This window comes from Cavia porcellus, unplaced genomic scaffold (assembly GCF_034190915.1).
Source record: "Cavia porcellus strain 051 isolate PalLab524CR breed Dunkin Hartley unplaced genomic scaffold, mCavPor4.1 scaffold_1, whole genome shotgun sequence".
In the NCBI taxonomy this organism is placed as follows: Eukaryota; Metazoa; Chordata; class Mammalia; order Rodentia; family Caviidae; genus Cavia; species Cavia porcellus.
Window position 1 is genome coordinate 62,277,459 of NW_026947484.1, and position 27,853 is coordinate 62,305,311.

Genomic DNA, 27,853 nt, shown 5'->3' on the forward strand with positions numbered 1-27,853 from the left:
TCAGTTAACAGAGACTGGACACACTAACCAGGGAGAAAGATACCCTCCCAGGTCACACCACCAGTGGTGACCTGTCTCAACCAGGCCCCACCTCCAAGCATATTTAAATATAGAACTCTCTTGATTCAATTTCTCTTCAGAAGCCTCACCAATAAACATATGAGGACATATAATGAATGATTACACTTTAAATGCTTATATAAAGCTTTTATCTTTAATTTTTCCTCATAGCCTCTGCTAAATCTTGCAAAACTAAAAGGTTTACTATTTGGAAGTATAAGAAAACAGGGTTCTGTGCACTGATTTAGGGTTTTCATAAGTGTGAAATAAAACATTTTTACTTAACACAAAAAAAGAACAGGTAACCTGATCAATAATAAGCAAATATACTGGAAAAAACACCTTTCAAATGAAGAAATACAAATAGCCAATAATTATATATAAAAGTGTTCAAGTGTTAGTTATCAGGAAAATGCAAATCACAACTACATTGAGATTCCATCTTACTCCAGTCAGAGAGCTATTATTAAGAATACAAAAAAATTATAAATGCTAGCAAAAGGACACTTGTACACTGTTGGTAGGAATGTAAATCAATACAGTCACAATGGAAACTGATGTGTAGGTTCATAAGAAAAATAAAAATAGAGCTGCTCTATGACCCTGATATAACATTCCTGGTATACCTGATACAGTTAAAGCCAGCACAGTAGAAAGAGATTTGAGGGCGTATGTTTTTCATGTCACAATTCACAGTTGTGAAGCTATAGAATCAGACTAAGTGCCCATCAAAGGATGAATGGTGTCTTGGTTACTTTTCTCTAGTTGCTGGGACAAAATACCTAACATCCAGAATTAAGGAAGGAGAGGTTTATTTAGTTTACAGTTTGTGGAGATTTCATTCCATACTCATCTGGCTCCAAGACAAGGTGGAATGCTGAGAGGCAACCTTTCATGATGTCTGTGGAAGATACCAAAAAACAGCAAGAGCAAAGAGACAAAAGGGAAGAGCATGCCTCTTTCCTTCTCTTATATTGTATGTAGGCTATCCACTCCATGGTGGGTGCAGCTTTCATACTGCCAATCCCGAACTAGACAAATGAACCAATCACAAATACTAGATTCAGCTGCTTTAGAAAGACCCACTCCCCATGACTACATGAGGCTTTGGGGGGACATCCAGACACAAACCATAGCAAATGGATAAGGAGCATGTAGTATACACACACAATGGAGTTATAATCAGCCATAAAGAGGAATGAAATCATGTCATTTGCAGGAAGATGGAGGGTCTTCAGATCATCATGTTAATTAAAATCAATCAGATTTTAGAAGATAAGTATTAGATAGTTTTTTTCATATTTGGGATTTAAGGGAAAATATGACATGAATATAGAAAGAAAACTGTCAAAATAGTGAAAGGGCATTGCAAGGGGCAGGAGAGTGACATAGGATAGTAAAAAAGTGGATATAAGCAAAGGAAGTTCTATGCATATATAAAAACATCATAAACTCACTATATTGTTCAAGTAATACATGCCATTAAAACTATAAGGAAAAAAACCAAAACATTTCATCTGTTATAATAAAAATATGGCACTATTGCAGTACATGTAAGTATGGAGCAACTTAGAAATATAATTTTGTGTCTGTCTCTTTTTCATCTAAAGTTTACACCAAGTGCTCCTTGCTAGTCATCATTGAAAAACATTATTTTGATATGTGAATAATGTGCCACTAAAAATGAAATAACTCATTTAATTATTATCCCATTGTTGAATATGTTGTTTTTAATTCTAATTATGACAAAGAATATATGTGAATACATTTGTATGTTTATTATTTTATTGACACAAAGGCCAGGAAACACAATTACCCATTCAGAAGTTATGAAGTTGAGCATTTATAAAGACTGCAATGAAAAGGAGAGCCCAATTTGTTCTTCTAATAGTAGTGTCTCAAAGTTCCTATCTTCTCATGGCACTGGAAACCTCCCTTAAATATATTCCCAAGATTATGTAGAGGATGTTTTCATTTATCATTGATGGTCATTTGCATTTTTAATATTTTTATTGTTATTTTATATTTCTTGTGTGTATGCTATTTTATGCTCCTCTTGCTAGTGAAATGTAGTTCTCATTTCATAGATTTGTAAATATTCTTTATAGACATTATGGCATTATACTAGGCTGTAAAATATTTTGTAAATATTTGTCCAAGTAGGTAATGTTATTTGAAATATTTCTCTTGTGTTTTCTTGACATACTGAGTACATTTTAAGGTGGAATATAGGTGACTATGTTTAAAATATATGTGCTCTAACAGGATTTAAATTCACAACATTTTTAAATCCAATAATTTCTTTTCAAAGATAATATATAAAGCAATTTGTTAGACTCATACAGCCTTTTGTAGAATGCATATGCTTGCTCTAGTGCAGAATTTAAGGTGCAACCCACTGACATTCTAGAAGAAATGTGGAGTTGATTCCTTTTGGGGAACTGAAAGTATGTGAGATGCAGGGAGTATAGCAGGCTGTGGGGAGTAGGGAGAGCTGCGTTTCTCATTCATTCACTGCAGGGGCATGCCTCCTCTCTAGTGACCACAAGTCCTACGAATTTCTGTGAGGATTACAAAACAGGCATGCGTCTCCTCCACTCCATCTACTATTCTGCAGTATTATCCCCCTTTCTAAGTTGCTTCTGTCCCTTGCTCCCTTCATAATTTAATTGGAAGTTGGTAGAAAGAGTGAACTTGTCGAAGTTCAATAAACATTTATATGAGAAAAACAATCAAAACAAATAGGGAATGAAACGCAATACATTTATTTCATTGTCTTGAAGCCCAATTTTAATTTAGACCTAGCTTCTTTTTTATAGCTAAGCCTTGTTACAAATGAAAGTCACCTTCTGTTTACCTCTCTCATTCTGCCTTTCTTTTTGGGTTTTATCTGTTGGTATCTGGATAATCCTGTGGCTATGCTCCTGCTGTCCACTACACACATTTGAACTTCACATTTAAATCTGACTGAGATATAATAAATAAAAGTGAGCACCAATGTCCTGGGGCAATTGACAAGTCAGGTTAGATTTGCTCTACAGATTTGTCCACTGTGACAAAAGCAGCTCGCTTTCTGACATGGAGCAGATGGAAGTGCTGTTATTCAGCTGGACCCTGGTTTTCTCTGAGATTCTGATGGCCAGGGCTTCCACCAGTGTTACACAGGCCAAGTTCATTTCCTAATGAGGAATGATCTGCCTCATAAGGTGGCTGTGTTCCTAGCTGATGTGCTACAGAGACCCAGAGAGAAAACTTCCTAAGGAAGTTTATTGCCATTGGGCAGGATGGCTTCACTTTCTTCTCTTAAGGCATGGTTGCATAGATCGAGATCAAGTACAGTCTGAAACAATGATTTTGCCACATGTTTGGTGTTTTTCTGGCTTTTAAGAATCCAGGCTGTGTTTCCTGGTAACTATGACAACAATCTCTTGTTGGTTGGCCTTCCTGGTGCTTACAGGATTATCTAGTTCATGCTTCCTCAGAGTTTTCCATTTATACTTTCCTCTCACATCTTAAATAAAACACTCAGTTGGTTCAAATGTTAATTCAAAGCCAGTTACATTGCACTGCGTATCGTACACAAGCCAGTACCTCCGTTATTTAATTTATATAGTGGTGATCAAGCAGTGCGTGCTGACAGGCACCAGAGACTACTGCGTATTCCCTGACTGTGCCTCTCGGAGCTTTGCCCTCTCCTGAGCAGAGCCGGTCTGTTTTAGCAGGATATGCTCCATTATTAGAGACAAGCATGTTCTATTCCAAAAGCAATGGGAATACCCAATGATGGTTAAATCTGAGAGAAACATGTTATAGAAATGTAAGACCTGCCACCTCATGGTCTTCAACACATGAGTGAATTTGTTTTTTTAGAAGAAAATGTGATATGTCATTCTTATCTCACGAAAACACTCAATAGAAACTTGTGCTTTGGGCCAGAGATGAGCTGGAGCAGTGAGTCAAACCCGGAGGCTAGTCTACTCATTTATAACGGAGTGTCGTCGGGAGTAAGAAGCAGACGGCATTCCCTATGCAAAGCAGTAAGACGTCTGACTGAAGTGCCCAGGAAAAGACCCATATCATCTTGCACAGTCTGAACCATTTGTTTAATTTTGTTTTTTCATTTTTGCTTGAGAAGCAGAATTGAGTTGGAGTGTGGACTTCAGAACCAGTTTCTGGGTACAAAGCCCAGCTCCTTTTCCAGCTGTGTGACCTTAGGTAAGTCAATTGATGCCACTTCCCAATAATGCCAATAGCTATTATTTTGGGGGACATTTAAGATCCAAACATAACAGAAGCCCACAAATTTGACAAATTCAGAGTAACTTGTACTTTACCCCCTTTCCCCAAGCCCCTGCTTTCTGGGCTCCTGCTCCTTCCAACATGGTCAGTTTTAACTCAGGTTCTTTTTCTCATTCTGTGAGTAAGGCAGAGTTCAGGGAGATGTGTCAGGGAACCCTGGAAGAGATTTCGTCACAGCAGAGAAACTACTTTTACAAATCCGTTAACTCTCTGAGCAATAGTCCTTCATTTTGGTGCCTCTAGATTCAGTCCACTTTTCTGTCTTCTCTCTTGTCTTTCTCTGTCTTCACCAACTTGTCAAGAAAAATAAAAATACATTCCTGTTCATCAAAAGTGACAGAAATATCACTGTTACCCTATAGATTCTTCTGCCCTACGGAATTGTCCCTAACACAGTCCCACCCAGTAGGAATTCTGGTGATCCATATTAAGAAAATAATTATATGTACCTCTTTATCAAGCACAATAAAATAATAACACTGTGATCATTTCTATGGGTCATTTCTCTAACCTCAGAGTGAAACTCTGATAATGATACATCTTTTTGTCTATAAGTTTTATTCATTTTTTGCTTGATTTTGTGTTCTGGAAATTTTGTTAGGTATGTTTTCTGTATGTAATGCTTTTCAGCAGTTCGGTCAGATCCCAGCCGACTGGTTATAGGCAGTGGGCGAGGAGGACTGAGGTCTTTAGATGTATCAAGGCCAAGGTAATTTTAATTAAATACTGAAAAATGATTGTAAGATTTGTATCTTAGTACTTTACTTAAATAATTTTTAAATTTTCTTTCTCCTTTCCAGTTTGTTTAGTGGCTAATTATTGTCTCAATCTGGAATGTATGAAACTCAATTTCTGTAAAAATGTCATCCTGGATGTGGATTTAAAAAACTGTACAAAAATTGTGGTTGGGAAGAGAATATTGGTTATGTCTCCTTTTGTCTCTTTTAGCCTTAATTTTGTTCATAAAGTGAAGAGGAAGTCTGATACTAACTGTGCATTTGTGTTTTCTCATAAATACTTAAGTTATTTCTATTTTACTAACACAAATTTGTCACAACCAATAAATATTTCCTAGAAAATAGCTTTTAGTAATTTAGCTTGAGGATAAACCTATTTTCTATGGTTTTTTTCAATAGCAAGAAATATATTAGTTTCTTATACTTTGGGGCATTCATTAAAAAATTCAGGAAGTATTTTAAAACACTTAAAATGCAACACTATCACATCTGGCTCCTGGCCAGGGAACTATAGATGCTGTGTCCTAGGTGGCCTCACGTGGCTCTGCTGCAGGGGGAGCTCACCAGAATCGGAAAGCAGCCCCACTAAACACTTGGAGGGATAAAGTTTAACAGTAGGAAGATACTTCATTTGTAAGAGGAAAGGAAGGGGAAGAGAGAGGAAGATAGACAGCCACTCTGATGAGAAAAACTCAGGGTAGGGGACTCTGGGAAGCTGGAGGGGTCATGTGGCATTGTTCTGGGCTTGTCAGAACCACCCTAACCCCAGAACTTGCCATAACTGGATTTGCTTCTAGGTGTCTCCACCTAACAGCATCTCTTCCATTGGGCTTTCTGTAGCTTCTATTGTCGCTTGTCCTAGACCTACTCTTCAGGTTTGGAGGTTGCCAGCAGGGTGCCTTATTCATGTTAGCTTAGAACCAGTAGGAGGTGGCTCTAAGCTGTGTAGATGTGTATTGTACTCTACAACTATCCTAGAGTGAAAAATAAAGTGACTCTAGAGTACACACACACACACACACACACACACACACACATATAGAGGACTTGTTTGAAAAGAAGCGATTTCTTACCATTGCTTACACTTAAACTGTGCTGTGAGACTGGTGAGATGCACCCTTTCCTAACTCCTCATACGAAGCAGCACGTGCATACTTTTTCTGTAGAGGCCCAAGGAATAAATAGTTCCGTTCTGCAGGTCATGGACGTCTGTCACTGCAGCTCAGCTGTGCTCTTGCTGTAAGAAAGCAAGCGCAGTGTCCCTGCTCCAAAAACCTTACAGAAACACTAAATTTGAATTTTTACACATCCTCAAATATTTTTCTTTCAATTTTTTGAGCCATTTATACACAAAAACCATTTTCAGTACAAGGATCCTGCAAAGCAAGGCTGGACCGCATTTGCAGTGTTGCATCTCGTGTCAGGGCCCAGCACTCTCTCTTCTGACACTTGGCCACTAGCTTGAGGTGTTCCACCATTTCCTCACACTTGTGATAAATTTATAAAATGTGCATGTTATTCTCAAGTTTGATGCTGTATTTCTCCTTTGAAAGCCCAAAGTAATAGTCAAGGTTATTTACAACTTTTCATGTACTGCTCATGGTTAGAATCTTGGCTCACTAGATCTACTCCATGAAGTCTGTGGGCTTCCTTCCCTTTTTAAATTGTTGACTCTCCATCTCTAGACTGCAGTGTCACTTGTGACCTGAGCAGCATAAACAGAGATTAGAGAGGGACAGAGTATTTCATGGCATGCTCATATTTTCAGATCAACAGAATTTCTCCCAAGACCTTAAGAGGACACTTAGGTGGATATGCCCTCTATTTTGGAAATTATTTTTGGTTTAAGAGGATGTGGGCGACTATTTGGGTGGCTCCCCATGAATGTAGAACGATTCAGAACAGTTGTTTCAGCATTAGTTAAATTGAGTCTTGTTTCCATGCACTGATATGTACAGAGCTGGCTATGGTATTTCTTTCTTTCTTCGATTGGCTATAAGCAATGCAAATAAGGCCAGCTAATGTACTGATATGTAATCCTTGAGGCCAACCTGGTAGTTTCTTATTTCCTCACATTGTACTCTCTTAAAAGATTGAGTGCAGCAGGGTGACAGAGTCAGTCAATTCCAGGATTGTCAGCTGGGTCCGAGCCTCAAAATAAGAGGCTATGACTCCTCAGAGCACAAAAGTTTACATACCAGAAACTGAAGCAACAGCCTTCTAAAACCATTCAAATGCTACTCCAATTGAGTTATGCAGACTGATCCTTCCCCATGTCATTCTCCCTGATTATTGCAAAGATGCTTTTCTCCCCACCTGGCCAGCCAGCTCAAGCTACTCATGTGGTTCCTGCCATCCTCACTGTCACTCAATGAAAGCATTTTGCCCCAGATGGGACACTGTAGCCGGTGAAGCCTGGGAGGCAGAACCAAGGGGCTCTATCTTGAGGTCACCTTCCCCGCCCCTAGGCAATTTACCTGTGGTGCGAAATGAATTCCAATGGGCTACCACCTGTGCATCACTAATGCCCCTTAGGCACCACCCCAAACCTAAGCTACATGTATGCCCCCACTCCACGTGTCTGGCAGAGAGAATGCCAGACCCCGGAGTTCATGGAGTCTCTCCCCACATTCTTAAAATAAATCCCATTTTTATTTCATACTTCTTATCATTTTAGCCGCGGTGGAAAACAGCACAAGAATCCTGGAGGAACTTGGAGAGAAGACTCTGTCCGTTATGATGCATGTAGGCCACATTCACTTGTGTGTATCGCTCACACCCATAATCCAGTACCCGACCATGAATCATCCACAAACTCTAGAAGCCCACCACCATGGCTGCATAAGGCTTTGGGGGGACATCAAACCATACAGACTGATACCATGAAGTAGAAAATCAAGAAAGATTTATACATGAAATTTCGGCATCGCATAAAACATCATTTTTGTATGTGAAACACCTTCTCCCTTCCTCTAAATAATAACAAACTTGTAATAATTTTAACATTAGGATTTTTTTGTTTCTATACTATTTAGATTCTTACCCGAGATTATTGAGCGACACTCAAATCTACTTTTCCTTAGTCACTCAATACATCAGGACAGAGGAGTAAGTCAGGTAGCTCCACAAGAGGTATTTATTTGCCATTGTATCCTCAGACCTGCTTAGCTGCATGCCTGGTGGCTTTGTGAGTGTTACCTGAGAAGAAGCACTGACTTTTGCATGACTGTTCCTGCCAGGTAGCACAGTGTCCTGTGGGTCCCTCCGGGAACATCACGTCCTTGGCCTTCAATCTCTTTTCAGTATTCCGTGGGGGAGGTGTGCGCTGCCCCACAGTGGGTACCCAGACGCTGCAGTAAGGGGTTCCGTGCCTGTGGGAGTGGGGCAAAGGGGAGGGAAGAAAAACAGGAAAGAACCAGGCGGGGCGGGGGCGGGGGGAGGTGTGGACAGGACCCGGCCCTGACCACAGCGCTGCCCCGGGAGCGGCTCTGTCTCCTGCTCCCTGCCCGGGTGTGGGTCCCAGTCAGGAGTGTGCAGGGGCGCTGGGGTGCTGATCCCAGCCTGCATCGTCCAGGGCTGCTCCTGAGGGACGCACAGCGCCGGCGCCCAGGCTCTGCGGACGGACACACGGCTAGGCCAGCCCCCCAGCCCAGGCCTGCTGAGGAGCAGAGGTGTGCGGGACCTGGACGGTGCGGGAGGACGGCAGCGGCCGCACCCACAGCGGGAAGTCCGCGGCGAGCAGACCGGGTGACCCAGCCGCGTTTTCCTCTTCTGGGGGACATGCCCAGACCTTCAGTCTGAAGGGAGAGGTTTGTCTCGGCCCAGGTTTGCAGCCCGTGGGGCGGTGGTGCCCAGGCGGGCGCAGCACCTGGAAATCCCCGGGCAGAGGGAGCGCAGGAGCTTGGGGTACAGCGCTCTAGCCACGCCGCGGGGTACCCCGCCTGCTGCAGGGCCCGCCGCGGGACAGCACCCGCGGTGTAGTCACCCACAGGAGGGCTGTGCACTCGGGAGGCCTGGGGCCAGCGTGTGCTGTCTGCACCAGCCCAGGTCAGCTGGATCTGAATCCTGCACAGACGCTGTTCTTATTTCTGACAAGGGTGAGGCGGTGGAGAGTCTCTGACCCAGCGTGTGGCCTTGACACAGATAGCTTGAAAAGTCTGGAAGTAACCCAGATGTCAGTCAACAGAGGAGTGAATAACTACTCCATGCCAAGACATACAATGCAATCCGAGTCAGTATTAAAATGGAATGAGCTACTGAAATACACAATAACATGCATTAATCTATGAATATGCAGAACAAAAGATGACAGGTCTGACAGACTTAGTTTGCTGGATTATTTTATTTACATAAAACTGTACGACACATACAATCACAGTAAACCTGTAGTGAGCAAAGGCAGATTGGTGGCGACTGGAGTTTGGGGTTAGATAGATTACCCTGGGAAGGATGTAGGGCACTTTTGTAATTAAGAAGATATGCTATACCTTTACTGGGCTGTGGCCAAACAAATAATCTCATTAATTTAAGGTTAAGATGGGAACATTTTATCGGATGTACATTTTATCTCATTAAAAAGGATTGCCAAATGACTTCATTCTCAGTAGCAATGATCAAAACTTTCAAGTTTGTGAGATCAAAGGGGTTTACAATTTTTGTTTGCAAAGAATATTATCAATTACAGTTGGGCAATAATAATTCATTGGTACCTACAAGGCTAAGATTAAAGTCCTCAAAAACTGATTTAACCTAAAATTGCATGAATAGTCACCAGTGGTGGTAAACATGTTATGGTTTTCCTAACAGCATTTGTTAGAATTTTAATTTGTCATTCCTTGCCTCTTTTTCCCCTTTTTCTTCAAGAAAATGAATTTACATCAGTGTATCAGTTTATGATTGCAGAATGCAAATGACCACAAGTTTAGCAGCCTAAAGCAAGGCCGCTTTATTAGCTTGCAGCTCTGTAGGTCAGAGGCACAGGGCAAACATAACCAGGTTGTCTCCTGGAGCCCTGCAGTCAAGCTGGGCTGTGTTCTCCTCCCAAACTGGAAGTCCTCTTTGAAGTTCCTTTGGACTGTTGGCAGGATTCAACTCCTCACATTGGTAGAATTAAAGCATCTGGCTCCTTGCTGGCCATCAGCCAGGGTCATCTTCATCCACCAGTGACCACCTCAGGTCCTTGCCACCCAGCCTTCATGACATGCAGCTCACATATTCAAAGGCAGTGGGCCAGGAGTTTCATCAAGAGTGACCACCTGACATACTCCAGCCCTGCTTACTGGGGTCTTGGCCTAGCCCCAATCCCCTCAATGAGTGGACAGTGGATATCTTAAATAAAAGAGACAAGTGGCATTATTTTAGGGCTCTAAGAACTGCCAAAACTCTACCAGAAGTCAAGATTCCCTGGGGTTTGAGACAAAGAACTCTGGGCAGCTCATATTTATTTGGTTTTCAAATAAAGGAAAGGGATATTGAGGTAATTAGGGCAACTGGACAGGACCTTAGGAGTCAGTTCAAAGACTTCTCTGAACTGTCTTATCTCCAAGGTTATCAATAGCCCACACCCTCAGCAGCCTCCTCTGTGGTCATTTTGACCTCAGAGCACTATGCATATGCTCTTTCCCAACACAGCAGAGGTCCCTGTGCCAGCAACTGAACCCTGCACAACCGGGTCTCCAACTCTGCTCATTGTGGATTATATATCACATGTAAAAGAACAGGTGGAATTTGGGGCCACTGCAGAATTGTGCTTGCCACATGTGCTTTTTTTGCTGTGCAAAAGATGAACTGAGATCCATTTCTCTTTATTTTCTGCCTGCATACCTCATATAAAACGCACGTTTGTCTCAAACTTTGCAGACACATGTTTTACTAACATGGGGAAAGTGGCACATGAACTGTGCTTTGTCATCATATAATGGCATCACAAGTTTTGAAACTTAACACTGCTCAGTTCTAGTGATGATGCCAACTCGGATCTGGTTTGTGATGTAAAATGGTACTTGATACTGTATGGAGCATTATAAAGACATCTATTTTTTTTTAGAATGAATAATTTAGCAAACTCTGATATAGAAAAATGCTACTAGCTACAGAAGCAATATGCAACTGAAGGAGAAGTTCATTTGGGACTATAATGTTTTATTTGGACAGATATAAAGCAATGTGATACAATGTTCCCGTTTGCTTGTTCTTGAAAGATTATAAAAGTTACATTACTTTTTTTCATGCTTTACCTAAAGGATTAAGTAGATCACTATAAGTTTGCTGACTCAATTTTCTCTGTAAAATTGTGAAAAATTTTCCTTTAACTTCTACAGGTATAGTGAGCCAAACAGTGATATTCATGAAAAAACAAGGCTTAGGTCCACCAGAGATTCATTCCTTCTAGAGAGTTCCTGAACCTACTATTTGGCCCCTCAGAAGTATACAACATACACAGATTTCTAGTTTCACCTTGAGTGATCCACTGGATCTTTCCAAGGTAGAAGAATGGTCATGCTGTCATGCTCTGAGGAAGGCTCTTGGAAAGGAAGGAACACCTACCTGGCACATTACAATAGGCTTCCATTAAAAGCTTTTCCCGCTCACTGTGGGGCCAGCAAGCTAAGGGCCTGGTGCTCATTCGTGTCAGGGGAGCTAGGTCGATTTACAGCGCAGTGGTGAGGGATCAGGTCTTAGGACTCCTCACCCTATTCGTTGTCTACATGAAGTTTCACAAAGTATGGTCTCAAGAGCACTTATTCTCTGCAAAACTCCCAGAAATTGAAACCAACCCCAACCAGCACTAAAAGCTTCCATAGTAAAATATGATTAGGAAACAGTAGTTTAAATAGCTTGCTTTGTCTCACCAAGAAGGAATTTAGTAGGATTCTTTTCCAAATTTGTGTTTTACAAATGTATTTGGTCACAAAACCTTTTCTTTCCAAAGATATCTTCTCACTACTTTGAGAAATACACTCTAACAAGATTATATCTGATTTTTAAAATCCTTGAGCAGCTAGAGAGCAAGGTGATCTCCCTAAAAGGATGGTAACTTTGGGCACGCTCTCCTTTTCTACCAACTCTGGCTCTCAAAGGTTCCTCTGTTATCTACAATTCCTGGCTGGTAGTTTCTGCTTGGTAAGACACAAAAGAATAGTCTCCTGTTTCTTTCCTCTGTTTCTTGAAAAAAAATAATTAGAGACAGATTACATAACCTTGATTTCCCCCCATGAGCTCTGCTGAGTTATTCAAAAGCATTTTGGCAGCCTGTGACTTCAGCTGACACAAGTGTACTTGTAAGTGATAATGAAATTGTGGAGATCTGGCAGGAAAAGCAGGATCTAGTTCTGCTGAAGCTGAAAAATAGATGTTAGACAGAAGAGAGGAAATAAGTTAAAGAATTTTTTTGATATTTATACTGTGTTCTGATAATAAGGAGCTATGATGTTAATCAGGTAATGAAGAATAAAGAGCAGTGTTTGGATCTCTGCAGCAGTTCAGATCACAGAGGGCTCTGGCTGCTCTGCTGAAGGTGACCTTTGGTTTTTTTTTTGCTGGGACATCTTGGTGGGGGTGGGTTATGAGCTACAGCTGCTCAACCTCAGCAGTACTGGCATTTTTGGCCGGTTAATCCTTCTGAGTGAGAGATGGAAGGAGCAGGTCTGTGCACCATTAAATGCTGGCAGCGTTCCTAGCATCTGGATGCCAGTAGCCATTTCCCCCTTCTCAAATTAAGACAACTAAATCTTCAAGCATTGCCAAATGTACCCCGAGGCACAAAATTGCCACCTGACTTGGAACCAGTGAGATGGTGAATGACAGGACAATCAGTGTTTAAGACACATGTCCAGGTGTGGTGGGATAAAGAGAAGGACAGCAGGACAAGACCCTGAGAGCACATGATAAAGGTTGGTGTGGTCTGTTGTCACAGTCAGGGGCTCTGATCAAGCATGTCTCCTGGTACCCACGGGCTTGTGTGGTTCTTTCCCATGTGGATGTAGGGTTTGGTCATGTGACTTGCCCTGGTCAATGGAATATGAGCAAACAGGACACAGTCTGAGCTCTGAAAACCCCTTGGGAATAGGGCTTCCCTTTTGGAGCCCTGCTACCCTGTGATGCAGCTCAGGCAGCCTCCTGAGGACACATGGCCCAGGCAACAGTCAGCAGGATCTTCTGGGAATGTGACTGAACACCTCAGAGACCAACCAGGCCCAGTTCCCTCACATTGCTGCAACATCTGAGGGCCTCCAGGCAAGTCAGCACAAAAACTCCCAGTAATCACTGTGTGTTGGTTGTGCTGTTAGGTAATGACAGATGGCTGATGTGGTAAGTCTGGTAGTAGGTTTCAAATAGATGAGTATCAGTGGAAATAAGAGGTGTGCGTATGACATTGGGAATAATCTATGTTCCTTCAGTCAATGGCTCAAGGAAAAGGGACAGCGGGTCTCAGGATACAGTAATACAGAACTGGTGGGCAGAAAGCTCAGATTGAAAAGTCAAGATGAACTTGTGTGAGCAGTAAAGTATTTTTGCCTGAGAAATTAAAATTGACAATATTTCCAAGACTCAGTTTAGGAAGTATATTTGTAAAGATAAATGTATTATTGAACTTGTCAGTTTTTACTTTATATGGAAAAGTGAATCTTTAGAATAAAGAGGCAAGCACATTAAACTCAAAATCATTAAGAACGTATAATGCGCTAACGATAAAACTCATTTCAGTGCATTAGCTGTCCAGCTGCACGTCACTTGGCAATGAGACCGGATTTCTAATGGAGCAATCTCTGGTTAGCAGCTAATGTGCAGGTGGAGGTTACCAGTACCATTCAGAGCTTGCAAATGCTGTAGACTGTGGACCAAACATGAAAAAGTTCTTCAGACATTTACATTGGGATTTACATTTAAAAACAGTCTGGAAGGAATATACCACTCAAATTCTTTACTAAATTCTTAAAAATCTAAGTAATAAGCAATACAGAGAATCTGGAATGAAATTAAAGGGGAATACAGTCCTAACTACAAGAAATAGCAATAAATAAAGTCTAAGGGTAGAGGAGAACATGTGAAAGTACAAACAACTTAAAAAGTATTTTCAGGGGCCACAGGAATCATCTAAAACACTCAAAGGAGCCATATGGTAGCCGGGACGCTCCTAGAAATTGCAGGACAAGTTTAAAAAGCAAAGAAGTGTCAAAACGGACGAATTTTAAAAATCTTATGTGCACCAAGCATTTTGTGCTAATGAAACAGCAGTACTACTGAACGTTTAAGAGCCAAGCATAGTGAGACTCTGAATATACAGTTTCCACAAAGTTTTAAAAAAGAAAACGGAAGCAGAGCTACAGCAGCCTTTTTTTCTTCAGGGCTGTCTCCACCAGCGCCCAGGGCTACAAGCAGAGCGGCTGGGTGACCAGCAGCGACCTCACCTGTAGGAGCCCTGGCCCGGCCACGCCGGCGAGAGCCTCCGCCTCCTCCTCCCCGCCCCCTCGAGTCTCCTCCCGCGGGCGGGGCCGGGGACCCGGGCCCGAGCAGCCGCCGGTCCGCCGGCCCGCGCGCCCGTCCGCCCGCCGGGATGGAGGCGGCCGAGGAGCCCGAGCCCCTGGACCGGCTGCGCGCCGTCTTCGCCGCCTGCGACGCGGGCCGCGCCGGGCGCCTGGGGCGCGCCGAGTTCGGCGCGCTGTGCGCGGAGCTGCGCGTTCCGCCGGCCGACGCGGAGGCGCTGTTCCGGCAGCTGGACGCCGACGGGGACGACGCCGTCACTTTCCAGGAGTTCGCGCGCGGCTTCCTCGGGGCCCACGGTGGGGCGCCCGAGCCACTGGAGGGCGACGAGGGCCCGTGCGCGCGCGGGCGCCCCGGGAGCCCGGGCCTGGCCTGGCGGGACTTCGAGGCGCGGCTCGGCGAGGAGGCCGGGCTGCTCCCCAGGTGCGCGTAGGTCCCTCTCGGGCTGCGCGGGGCGCGTGGCGTTTGCCCGGAGGCCGGGCCGGATTTCCCCAGAGGCGCTCCCGGGAGTGCCGGAAGGGAGGCGTGCGTGGAGCCGGCTTTGGGAAGGAAGGCGCGCCCTGCACCCTGGGGTGCACCCTCAGCACCTGTCGCGCCCGGTAGCCCCCGCGCCAGCGCCGCTAGCACCCCGCGGACCGCGCTCGCCAGAAGCTGCCTCCGTGGCAGCTCTGGATGTGGGTTCTCCTGGGCTGGGTGCCGAGGAACGCTAGGCGTCTGTGTGCTGGCCGCAGGCGCTGTCTGACCGCGTCCCCTGGTTAGTGCTGGGAACAGTCCGCGGGACCTGTGCTTCTCTGGTCAGAGAACAGGTTTCTTCCTGGAAACCCAGGTGGAGAGCTGTCAGGGGCCTGGCTCAGTGAATCAGGGATTAGAGCTGTGATCTGGGCCCGGGAACTCGAAGACCCTCGCCCTTTATAGGGTAGATGAGACGGCAAGCCCAGATGGCACCAGGCTGCCCACAGCGACAGTGCAGGAGGAGCCGGGACGGAAGGGAGAGGGGCTCGGGTCTTCCCCGCGCTGCGTGCTTGCCCTGCCACCAGCTTGGTGGCCTGGGTTGTTGCCAGCCGGTTGTTCCAGGGAATGTAGTCGCCTAGTGCCAAGCACGTTCTGGACTTTAGCTGACGTTTTATTGTCTCTGTGTCACCACTAGCATCTAAAAGGCATCGTTTCTGTTGGCCTTGTGTGACTCTGAGACGTAAGGTTGTGAGAGGCAGACAGCCGGGGAGCCTGCCACTGGCTCCCCGCGCCCTGCGCTCCGCCTTCTCCGCAGGCTTTTAGAGAGTGAGGGGACTGCGGTGCTGACTCGCTTGGGTGTGTGCTGATCTTGGTGTTTGCGGGAGGTAAGATGCAGCGTCGCCACCAGGAAAGTAGAAAACATGACTATGGTCGTATCCTTTCTTTGAGTAAAGTTTCTTCAGTGAGTTAATTTGGGTTCAGGTCATCAAAACGAAGCAGTAACTTCCAGAGCACTTAAGGGGGACGCCACACCGCCGCAGGTGTCTTGTGTAGCGTTTGTGAACCAGTGAGCTTATTTTCCTAGATATCGAGTCTGAGTGGCAGGTGTTTGGCCGTCAGCCCTTACATGATCGTCCTCACCTTTTCGGATCCGTGTACAAACCAAGACTTAGCCTTCTTGGTGGCATTACTACCGTCATCATGCCTTTCCGCACTCTGCTGCAGCGGTTGTTAAATTTAAATTTTATGGGCACTAGTGTCACCTGGTGGACCTGTGTCGCCAGCCCCACCTCCTGGTGTGACATTAACAAGTGCAGTGTTTGCTGTCTGTCCTTGGTCAAGTGGAACCCACTAAACAGTTGATTCATGTGATTGTTACCATGGCAGCCCTTAGGCGTTATGGTGAATTAGATTGCTTCTACTCCACTTCCTCCTTCGGCTGTTACCTTTCCTTCAGCCTTTCCTTCCATTTAAGCTTGGTAAGGTTTGTTACTGATAATGCTGTTGCCATTATTTCAGCCAGATTAATTTCACAAGCTTTTTTTAGTGACTGCGATTTGCCACATATGTAACCTCTTAAGTACTGCCCCAGCTGCCAGAGAAGGAAGAGGTGTGATGGAATTCATGCTTACAAAGTGCACAGTGCAGGTAAAACCCTCCTTAAAAATCTCATCAAAAGACATTTAAAGGCCGGGCATCTACACTTGAGAAAGGACAGAGCCCAAAGGGGTATAGCAAGTAGGGGTTTTCTTTGACTTTCCATTTTGTATCTTAGGAGAAACACCTTGGTGTTCATTTTACTGCATAAAGTACTGGGGCTTATTTTAATGTAGAATATCATATTTTCTTATAGGGGAGTAACAGTCTTTACCAAGAGGTGTGGCATTCCACTTGGGTTTTATTTCCAGCTTTGCACTTTATCTTATCTGATGATGCCCTGCCCCAGGGCTACACTGTGGGCATTTATGTCCAGTTTGGGAAGAATGGATACTAAATTTAAGGCTGGTTTGTTCCTGTAGAGGTGAAGTATTGTACTGACAACGTTTCCCTTTCAGAAATCATTCAAAATATTGAGCAATGTGGGGTTACGCTTCCAGTCCCCAATAATTGTGATGTCAGAGAAAAAATAACACTTCATTGTGAAGTGGCCTTTGGGATGTATGCCAATCCACCCAAATCCTTTAAGTTCCATTTCTCAGAAAAATCAAAGAACCGCTTCTGTTGAGTGCTATAGAGAAGGGAGTGACCTGAGCAGGTATTGGTTTAAGCCCTGGCTGGGATAGATGGTCTTCAAGTTCAGAATGACCTTTATTTCTTCCTGGTAAGCTACAATAAGGCCAGCCAGCAGATGAAACCAGTTGGCTATTGAGGAGAGCTGGTTATGTAAGACAGTTCAGGAAGGAAGGTTGTAGCAGGCCCAGAAAATCCTGGAAGGAGGGTGAAATGTGGGCTGATCCTGGGGAACCAGAGAGCAGACTTGTGGTGTAACCTAGGTAATTTCTGGTGCCCAGCATTATTTTGGTGAAAGGAAGTTTCGTACTCGGCAGATACGCAGTGGGTGATTGCTGAATGAACCAAGTAAGCAATTCATTTGCTCCTTGGCTTATATCCTTGTGTTTCCTGAGACTGCAGTTAGTTTATGCTGTGTGCATTTCCTCCATTCCTAGACCATGTACTGAATTCTCTGAAACTGTGAGCTAAATTAAATCTGTAAGCTATGGGTGTCAGGTATTTTGTTTTAGCAAATAGAAAGCTGGCTAACACACTTCATAATTCTTGCTTCAATAGAATAGTTACTGTCTGCACGAGGCTGTGTTGAAAGGATTCCTAAAGTGCAACCCATGTTTGTTTAAGAAATCTGTGTTTTAGGATATCGGGTATGTCATGTTTTTTGATGAATATGTTGTAAACTAGTTAGTGTTTACCACACAACATACTTTTTGTTTTCCTGCTTGGTGATAGATCTGTGAGAATGCAGAGGAAGTGATTTGTACATTACCTTGCATATTGTGGCTGCGACTTGGGGGCACAAATCTTACAATGCTGTAGCTTAGGGTGCTGGGAAAAGTAATTTCCACGTTAGCATCACCCACTTGTTGCCCTAGCAAATGAGTTGGCTGATGCCCAGGGCCTGTGTTATGGCAGAGTGCTCCTCATCATGGGCAGAAACTGACAGGAGACTGCAGCAAGGCACAAAGACAGTGTCTGGCTGATTCCATGGGTACAGAGAGGAAGTTTTATTTTGGCCCAGGATAGTGCATCTCCTCTCTCCTGAGAGGGCACAGTCAGCTAGCTTTCTTTAGGTTAGTAAAATCCTGTCAGAGAGAAAATAACACTGGAGTCCTTAAGTCTGTAAGAGAGGCTGCCACAGTCCTAAGGACCTTGGCTGGGATTCAAGTATAGCTGAGCACTGGGGGCCTTAGGAAGCAGCCTGCTCTGTTGACAGATTAAAGTTCCTATTCAGCTCTTCAGCAGATGCTAGCATGCACTCACCGTGAAGCTGGTGCAATGGTTTGTGTGGTATTGGCCTCAGCAGAGTGCAGCAGTTTAAGTCACAGGTGCTTCCCAGAGACACGGAACCAATGAGGTATGTGTGTGTGTGTTGTGTGTACACATGGTCACGGAAAAGAGAGGGTCTGCTTTTAAGAAATTGATTCACAAGACTTTAAGGGCTGGCAGTCCTAGAATCTGTGGTAGGATGGCAGGTTGGAGACCCAAGGAGGGAGAGAGGTTGCAGTTCAAGTAAATAGGCTGAGTCATTACAAGGCCCTTCACTCTGCCAGGGTGTCCCAGAATGCTAGGGCCTGCCTGCCCACAGATGGAGCATCATCTAGTTTACTGAAGTATAAATAGTAAGCATCAGAGCCATTAAGAAACTTCCAGATATTTTCAGCTTTTGAGATTCACTGCCCTGTGGAAATCAGTCCCAAAATGACCAGAGAGCATTGTTTTAAATGTTTTTAGCTCATAAAATTTTAAATGTATCACAACACATTCTCTGTTTCTGAGGCCATTTAAAAGTTTTTAGCAGTTTTTCCTACCTGCCCAAAACAACAGCAACCACAACAACAAAACAGCTTGATCTCCTTTTGCTTGCTTTTGGCTCTCAGCCACTGTCCTGGGAGATCAGGGCTTACTCCCCCTCCTTGGTTTACCCTGTCAGCCTCACTCTTACAATCTCACCCTTATTCCCAGCTTATGCTTTATCGAAGTTCGTCTGGGCTTCAGCCAGGCACCTTAAGGAGAAGCCGCAGTCCAGCCCTGGCCAGCCTGCAGGCAGTGCCTGCGTTTCACCTTGCAGGACTGCGGCGGGGAGTAAGGCAATCACTCCTCTCTCCGTCCTTTCGGTAGGCTGACATTTTTAATATTGAACACTAAGAATTTCCGTGGAAGGGGAATATGTTCTTATTCTGCTGTGCCCAGCGACTTTGACCCTGTGCTGATAGTTGCTAACCAGGATGTAATTTGAGATACTCGAGAGGCCTGGAAGTGTTGTACCTGGTATATGTCCTAAAACTCAGCCACAGAACTGCGAACTCCTGAATCAGTTCTCAGAAGCTTCGCAGCACTGGCTTTAAACCAGGTCTTTCCTCAGGGGTTAGTCAGGGGCCTCAGAGCAGCCACTCTGGCTGCGCCTGGGATTTCTAGAAATGCAGGCTTTGGGACCCGCCCATTTGAATGTGTATTAAATTCTGTTCCAAGGAAATGAGAAGGAAGGTTAGAGGTTGGCTATATTTGCTCAGGAGTTGCTTGCGGATAAAACACCTTGAAAGAAAATGCTGCCCTGATGGAAGAGATAAACTCTAGTAAGTTTTCCTTGGGTTGCCTCTGGTTACTTGATATTTGAATTTCATTTGCCTTGCAAAACACACAAGCCCCTCAGAAGGTTTTAACTATGAAAGTGGTAAGTTAGTGATGCTAATAGCATTTTATTTCAAAGGCATAATGTGTTAAGAAAATTTGTAAGAACATTTCTAAAGCTAATTTTGCTTTGGTTCGGCACTGTTGTGACATCTTTGGGTAAAACTGGCACCGGCCATCGCTAAGTCTGATGCTCAGGCAGCAGTGTAGGCAGATAAAAATAAAAACCCGGGTTCTTAGAGTGAGAACTAGCACAGAAGGTTCTTTTTTGGTCGTGTCTTTTCAGATCGCAGCTAGCAGACTGCACTGTGGTTATGTGCACAGCAGTTTTAAGATAATTCGGAGCTGTGACTAGAGGAGAGTATTGTGGTACGGTGAATATATTTCTGTGGATCCTGGACTGCAGGCAGTTTCTGCCTCAGATGTTTTTATTGCGCCAGTTGAACAAATGGTTTGCATGTGATAATTCAATTCATATATACAGTGTGCTGTGATTAGATCAGGGTGGCTAACACTTGTACCTCCTTATATACTGGAAAAAATTTTTAACACATAATTACTGAGCTATTCTAGGGCATGTGTATAATATGTATTGATCAAATAGGGTAATTAGCATTTCCATGTCTTTAACATTCCTTGTGTTTGGAGCTTAGAGTTTCTGTCTTCTCCTTACTCATAAAATATGTAAGAGGCGATTGGGAGCTCTAGCTGCCTTCCTGTACTGCAGGTTTGGACTTACCCTGCTCTGTGGCTGCGTTTGGGTCCAAGCCATCTCAGCTCCATCTCACCCTCCCTCTCACCCTTGGCTTATATTTGTTGCTACACTATTCACAGTAGCCAGGACATGGAATCAGCCTGGATTTCAGATGTGATATCTGTACACCGTGGAATATTATTCATCCATGTAAAAGGAAGAAATTGTCATTTGAAAAATGAATGGATCTGGAGGACATGTTACATGCAGTAAATTAGAAATAGAAAAATTCAGCATGTTCACTAAAGAGTCTGTCTGTCTGCCTGTCTGTCTCTTATCTTTTTCTTTTTTTCTTTTTCTCTGGTGGTACTGAGGATTCAACCCAGGGAGCTTTACACTCATCTACGGCCTCCTCCCTTTTTGTTTTTTAAGACAGGATCTCCCTGAATCACTGAGTTTGGCAAGGTGGAACTTGAATTTAAGATCCTCGCTCAGCCTCCCAGAGTGCTGTATTTATCAGCATGTGCCACCACTCCTGGCTTCCAGTAGTTTTTTTAATTGGTAAAAATACCTATTATTTCATGACAGTGCTTCGTTATTTCATTTTTCATTGAATTTATACTAGAATTTATAATAAAGTTGGGTGTTTGCCCTTCATTGATTGAGCTACTGCAAGCTTTCCTTTGATTTTCCGTGTTGGATAGAAATCAAATCATTATTGAAATTAATATCACGGATTCATTTCTAAGCACTGCATTGTGCTGATATTTAACTGGACTCTTTTACCATTGTGAAGCTTTTTTGGTTAATGGAGACTGCATAAAGATGCTAATAGCATTTTATGTCAAAGGTACAATGTGTTAAGACAATTAACATTTCTGATGCAGCTTCACTTTGCATTTGTACAAGAATATTTGGAATTAAAAATGCACAGAATTAATTGATCAGTCAAGGGAGTGTTTCACAGATGGTGTGCAGCTGGACCCTCGACAGCTGCCTGAGTAAAATTTTAAACTCTGATCATGGTTTCCTGAAAGACTTAGATGTCTGCTTCTCTGAGAGGTTCTTATTTCTGGGTTTCATCTGGTTAATGGTATCTTTTTTTGTGCACCTTTGTGGAAGATAAAGCTCTTTTTTTAAAAAAATAAATTTTATTTTTATCATGGTGTCTTAGATACTTTTTTCTGGTCACTAAGACAAAATACCTGATGCCTAAAGTTGGGTAAGAAAGGTTCATTTTTTACAGTTTTTGGAGGTTTCAGTCCATACTCAGTTGGCTCCCCAAGGCAGGGTGACATGGCAGGGCCACAGTTCATGGCAGCGGCAAACAGCAAGGCAGAAACCAGCAAGAGAGAGACACCTTCTTCCTGCTCTTACAGTACATGCTGGCTCCATCCCTAGGTGGTTATAGCACTAACACCAATCCAAGCACAAGCCAATAAACCAATCACAAATGCACAATGCAAATGCATGGGGCCTGGGGCCACCAACATAAACCATGACATTTTACCCCTGGCCCCCAGTACTCATGTACATCCTTTATATAAAAGACATTTAGTCCATCTCCAAGAGTTGTCAAACTCCTAACAGTTTTAGCATTGCTGAAAAGTTTAAGTCTCAAGTCTTCTCCAAGAACTATGGCAAACTCTTAACTGTAACCCCCTGTATAAACAAGGTAAAACATTTTTGAAATGCAGAGGCCCAAGATAAATGTTACCATTTTAAAAGTAGGGGTTGATTGCTTGGATCGCTGGGCTCTGTGAACCTGATTGCCACCCATCTGGAGCCTCATGTGGCCTCCGTCCCCATTCTGGAGCATGGTGCTCTTCAGCTTTTTTCTCTGAGAATTTTTTTTTTTTTTTTTTTGCTTTTCCAGTTTTGAGGCTGCAAAGGGTAGTGATCAGCTGCTTCCTGGGATGCCCCTGACCATCTTTTTTATCTCTCTGTTTCTTCTCAGCAATCAGAGTCTCGGTTTTATCTTTATAATCCACAGTTTTACTGGAGTTTTTCTTTTGGCCAAATTGAGAGCATTTTAAATTATCTTGCTGGGGCTGGGGATTTAGCTTAGCGGCATAAGCGCCTGCCTTGGAAGCAGGCAGTCGTGAGTTTGATTCCGGTACCGATAAGAAGGAAAAAGACAAAAAAAAAATTATCTTGCTGAGCTTTTTGTTCTTGATTTGCAACACATATCTGGCTGAAAGCCCCTAACAATAGCCATGCCACAGCCTCAACATTTGACTGCCTTGAAATTTCCTTTGCCAGATTAATCAGTCCATTGCCCTTAATCTCAGTCTCAGGCAAAGTCTCTGGGCATGAGCAAAATGCAGACAAATTTTTTGCCAAACCATAACACACATCATGGGGAGTCTAATAACCAATGCGGTCCTTCTTCCCAGCAGAAACCTCCCAAGCCTGGTCTTTACCATGAGGCTTTCTATCAGCTTTCTGGTCTCTAATGAGCTCTGACCAGAATCTCCTCTATAGAACAGCCTAAGCTGCTCCAGCTCTATGCATCCAGGTGACATGTCCAAACCTTTTCAAACTCTGCCCACAAGCCATTTCCAAAGCCTCTCAAAAAATATGGTCAGGTATATTCACAGCAACAACCCCACTCCTTGGTACCAAATTCTGCTTAGTTACTTTTATTGGTCACTGAGACAAAATGCCTGATGCCTAGAGTTGGGTAAGGAAAGGTTTATTTTTTACAGTTTTTGGAGGTTTTAGTCTATACTCAGTTGGTTCCAAGGCAGGGTGGCATGGCGGGGCCACAGTTCATAGCGGCCACAAATAACAAGGCAGAAACCAGCAAGAGAGAGACACACCTTCTTCCTGCCATTACGTTATATGTTGGCTCCACACCTAGGTGAGTGTAGCACTAACACCATCAATCCAAGTGCGCGATAATAAACCAATCACAAATGCACAATGCAAATTCATGAGGCCTGGGGGCCACCAAGCATGAATTATGGCTTGATTAAAAGAAAAATTGACAACATAGGGCAGAGTTTCTGTTTAATCTACTTAGTTTCTCATATTAGTACCATCATGCTCTGGTACAGTATATTTGTTACAGTTAATAAATTGGTATTGGTATGTTGTTATTAACTAAAGTCCGTACTTTTTTCAGCGTTCTGCAGTTTTCCCCTGGTGTCCTCCTCTATGCCCACATGCTGTCAGGAAGGCCACATTACTGTTAGTTGTCCACTTGCTTGCTCCCAGTGTCCTCGCCTGGGACCCAATCCAATTATTTTGAGCAGTTATGTGTTTATTAACTCTTTGAGGAAAGGAAATTGGGCATTTAACTTTTGTTAACAAACTTTTTCTTGCTTTTCTTTTGAGACCATTTGTGTCAAAAGGGTTTATTGCGAATAGGAGTATTACCATGAAATGAAATACTTCACTGTACGTTTAAGCCACATGAACCATGGTTAAAGTGCTTTAGCACAAACACTGTGACTCCTCTCCACACTCAGTGTCACGGTTGTCCAGGGTTTGTTTTCTGCACCTGTGTCCTGTGCATGCTGCCTATAATTCCAACGTTCTCAGTGACTTGGCCATACACACATCTCGCAGCAGTATTCATCGTGTGGGCAGCAGCACAGCTGGCTGCCTTTCCAGGTGGCTGTGAGCCTGCTCCTCCAGTCTTTCTCCACCACCGTCTGAGCCCTGGAAGAGGTATCTGTCTCCAACTTGTATTCATGCTTCACTTACCGAATGAGTGAGTATTCTGCCTCCTGGTCCTAAGAGGAAGCCGTAGTTGCATTGAACCTGGAAAGGGTCCAGAAGGGTGAGGGGGCTTTATCACCGATTGTCTTACAGCTTAGCCATGTAGTAATTGTTCTTTGCACAGGTGTCTCACAACCTGCATGGTGAAGTGGAGAGCTATAAGCTCATGCTGGCTAATATGAATGCAACTGTAGTAACTTTACATTCAGAGTTGGTACACGATTATTAAACTGTGCAGTAGTATACCTTTTTAATCAAAGAAAGCAAATCCTAAATACAAAAGCTGTCAGGGTACAGGAAAACAAGCCTAAACTGAAACTGTCCTAGGAAACCTGGGAAAGTGACAGGTGCCATCTAAAAGGAAATTTTACATAGAAATTAAGATTCGACTCTTTATTTTTCCCCAGATCTCATCTTTCTTGCCTGAATGTAAATTTTCCAATGCCGATAACTATAACACACCTATGGGTACTGACAACTGAAATTGATTATGCCTATAATAAATTTGAATGAAACTAAGTTGATAGAAGAGGAATGCTGAGAAAGTGGATGTGCACTGCAAATAAGCACTCTTCAGAATTATTTCTATATATTCACATGTAAAGAATACTACTTATGTGATATGTGCAGAATAAACTTTCTGAAAAAAAATTAAAAAGCTGCTGTAGGCTTTTGGGTAGGGTAGGAATAATAGCCAGGTCTCCTGGGCATGGAGGGATGAGCTGTCCATCGCACTGTCTCCCGTCTGTGCCCAGGGACTCACATTAATAGACTGCAAGAGAACTAACAAACAAGGTTCTGTTTGAGTAAGTGAAGTTGTACTGGGTCTTAGCCAGGTGCATCACACGTGTACATTTTCTCACTAGAGTGATGGAGCTGGATGGGTGCAGCAGAGATGGTAGGGCCTGGCCTAAAAAAGATTTACTGCTGACTCTAACTTTGGCAGGCTACCTCAGACATGACCTCATTCTCATTTTTTTCATTTCCCCTCAAAAATGGAGCCTCTAAGACATTTCTAAAATAGAAAGCAGTTTGCCATAGGAATTGTTCCTAGCCTTTGCATGAATCTAGCTGACTATTTCATCTTCAAGGAGGTCTTTATTTTAAAACTTTTGTAATCAAGTCAGTACCTAGATAGATAAAATATTTTTCAGGGAAACACAAATCTGGAAAGAATTTCACCTGGAGGAGATGTACTTGGGCAGGATCCTCTTCTGATGCAGCACCATGGAACAGCCGGAAAACCCAGGCCATGGGAGCAGCCTGTCTTCCTGTGTGCTGGCTGGCAGGGCCACACTGAGGAGTCTGTTGTGTGTCTTCTCTGGAATGGAGAGCCAGACAGCCATTCTGAAAGTGGTTCCTGAAAGGGGGGCCTCTGTGAGAACAGGCAGGGACCACTTCCAGTCCTGGCTGGGTGTGGGGCTGTGAGAGGGCACAGGGCATCTGGCTGGAAGGCAGCACTGGACCATTAGAAGGAGACCTGATGTTGCTTTGCTCTAGCAGCAAGCTAAATTTGGCCACCGACATTTACTTTACAGTTAAGGAGGGTTCATTCTTGCAGTATATGTGCTTTATAGTAAATGCATTTTAAAAAAGAGAAATTTTTGCTCAAGCTTTATGGAGAGAAAAGGATGAGCTTTTAGCACTTATCTGACAGAATGATGTGTGGTACATTCAGGGCATCTCAGAAGCTCATTATTCTTATCCTAAAAGAGAAGGAATTATACCATTAGATTTTATAGTAAAGTAGAAGGTGGTGACAATTCCTGATGTCCTGCTTTTCTGGATTAAATGATAATGACCTTAGAGTTGGCTTTATCTCTGCAAATTTGTCCTCTTGCTTTTTCTTTTTTTCAGACAGGGTTCACTATGCAATTCAGACTGCCCTTGAACTCACTTTGTAAACCCAGAGTGGCCTCAAACTTGCAGTGATCCTCCTGCCTCAGCCTCCCAAGTGCTGGGATTGTAGGCCTGTGCCACCATACCAGGCTAATTTGATTCAAACTCCTTTCCTTAATTTCCAGACAAAGCTCTGAGGAGAGTGGTTGAGGTACAGGCTTGATGGTCTTTCTTTGAATGTCAGCGGCAGCCTGTCCTCTCTGACGCACCCTCCCTTCCTGGTCTGAATGAAGGTGCTTGTGGGCCTTGTGCACTCTTCAGGTTATACTCCTTTCTCTGCAGTTCCCTCTGGTTGGGAACTGCTGGCTGCTTCCCAGCCCCCATCCTGTCTGCCTGAGGCTTTGCACAGCCTGGGCTTCTCTCAGAATAGGCTGCGTCCACCCCACCTCCCTTCCTGCTTCCTGCCTGTTGACAACCATGCATGCTCCAGACTAGGTAATTGTGGGTGCTAGGTGCTGGGTGCTATAGCTGGGTCCCCGGCCCTGCCATCAGGGCATCTTGTGACGTACTTCATCTTCACAGATGACTTCCATCTCATGTGAGCTAGCATTTTCTTTCCAGGAGTTCACGGGGTAACCCTTGAGTGGCATGGCTGTTCTCATTTCCTGTGTTCAGTATTAAAACCTAAGGTCAGTATTCTTTGGCATTCCTTGTGTAGGAAGAAGACACTGGCATTTAATAGTGTTTCTTTTGTTCACAAAACTGCTTGGGTTTTGGATCAGTGTAAATATGTAGTTTGAGTAAATAGTTTAACTCTGTTTTGATCCTAATACCAGCAAGGATGGAATGTGAGGGTTAGTTTTTGGCAGCAGCTCTCTGGTCACTGACCCTTGGGATGGAATGGGTTGCTGCCTTTCACTGTTTCCCAGGAGTCTGCTGTGACTAGTAAATTTTACAACTGAATGTAGGCATAAACAATTTCAGCTGTCAGTACATGTAGGTGTGTGGTAGTTATGTGTCATGGAAAGTTTATGCTTAGGCAAGAAAGATGAGATCTGGGGAAAAATAAAGAGTCGAATCTTAATTTCTATGTAAAATTTCCATTTAGATGGCACCTGCCACTTTCCCAGGAAAAGAACAAAATAAAATCCCAAACCACTTTATCCTATTAGAGCCCTGTGAGATGAGTACCACCAGAGTCCTTCACTCAGGACTGTTCACTTACTAAAAATGCAGTGTAAATTCCCCTAACCCTCACTCAGAATCATTTTACTAACCCGAGAGCCAGTGTGCCCGGCGTACAGTTGGGATGCCTTCACCGTAACATGCTGAAGACTAAACTAGATGAAGAAACTGTTGAGCTCACTACAGAGGTGCAGAAGACGAAATTCCAGGTCTGCCTTGGTAGCTCACTAAATATATGCTTTGTGGTTTCTTCTGAGGCTGTCAGGGTTTGTTCCTCGTGTGTGAGAGTTGCTTGTGGAGTCTCCATGATTGTGGAGTTGCTTGCTTATGTTGCAGTCTCCATGATTGCCTGGCTCTCCAGTTTCATCATTAAGCACAGAGGGAGGGAGATGTGTGGTGGGGAGTGGGCGTCCGACTCACTGTGTCCCACAGAGCTTTCCCCAAATGGAATTACATACCCTGAATTTTATAAGGTTGTTTCATTCGTAGTTATGCTTCCATGCTTTCAAGGAGTCTG

General features: G+C 43.7%; 1 protein-coding gene across 4 annotated transcripts in view; it reads left to right on the top strand.

Annotated features, from left to right (window-relative positions):
• Positions 1-14,579: 14,579 nt before the first annotated feature.
• The window catches only part of Rasef (RAS and EF-hand domain containing), a 72,081-nt gene continuing 58,807 nt past the window's right edge, over positions 14,580-27,853 (top strand). The window contains exon 1 of one of the 4 annotated variants that reach the window (XR_010047726.1): positions 14,580-15,002. Coding sequence is in view for 2 of the 4 variants with exons in the window: in XM_063249434.1 (XP_063105504.1) it covers positions 14,653-15,002 (350 nt within the window). In the remaining 2 variants the exon portion in view is untranslated. Of the gene's footprint in view, positions 15,003-15,061; positions 15,334-27,853 lie in introns of those variants that run through there. The other 3 variants (XM_063249434.1, XM_063249423.1, XM_063249450.1) reach the window with 3 other exon arrangements.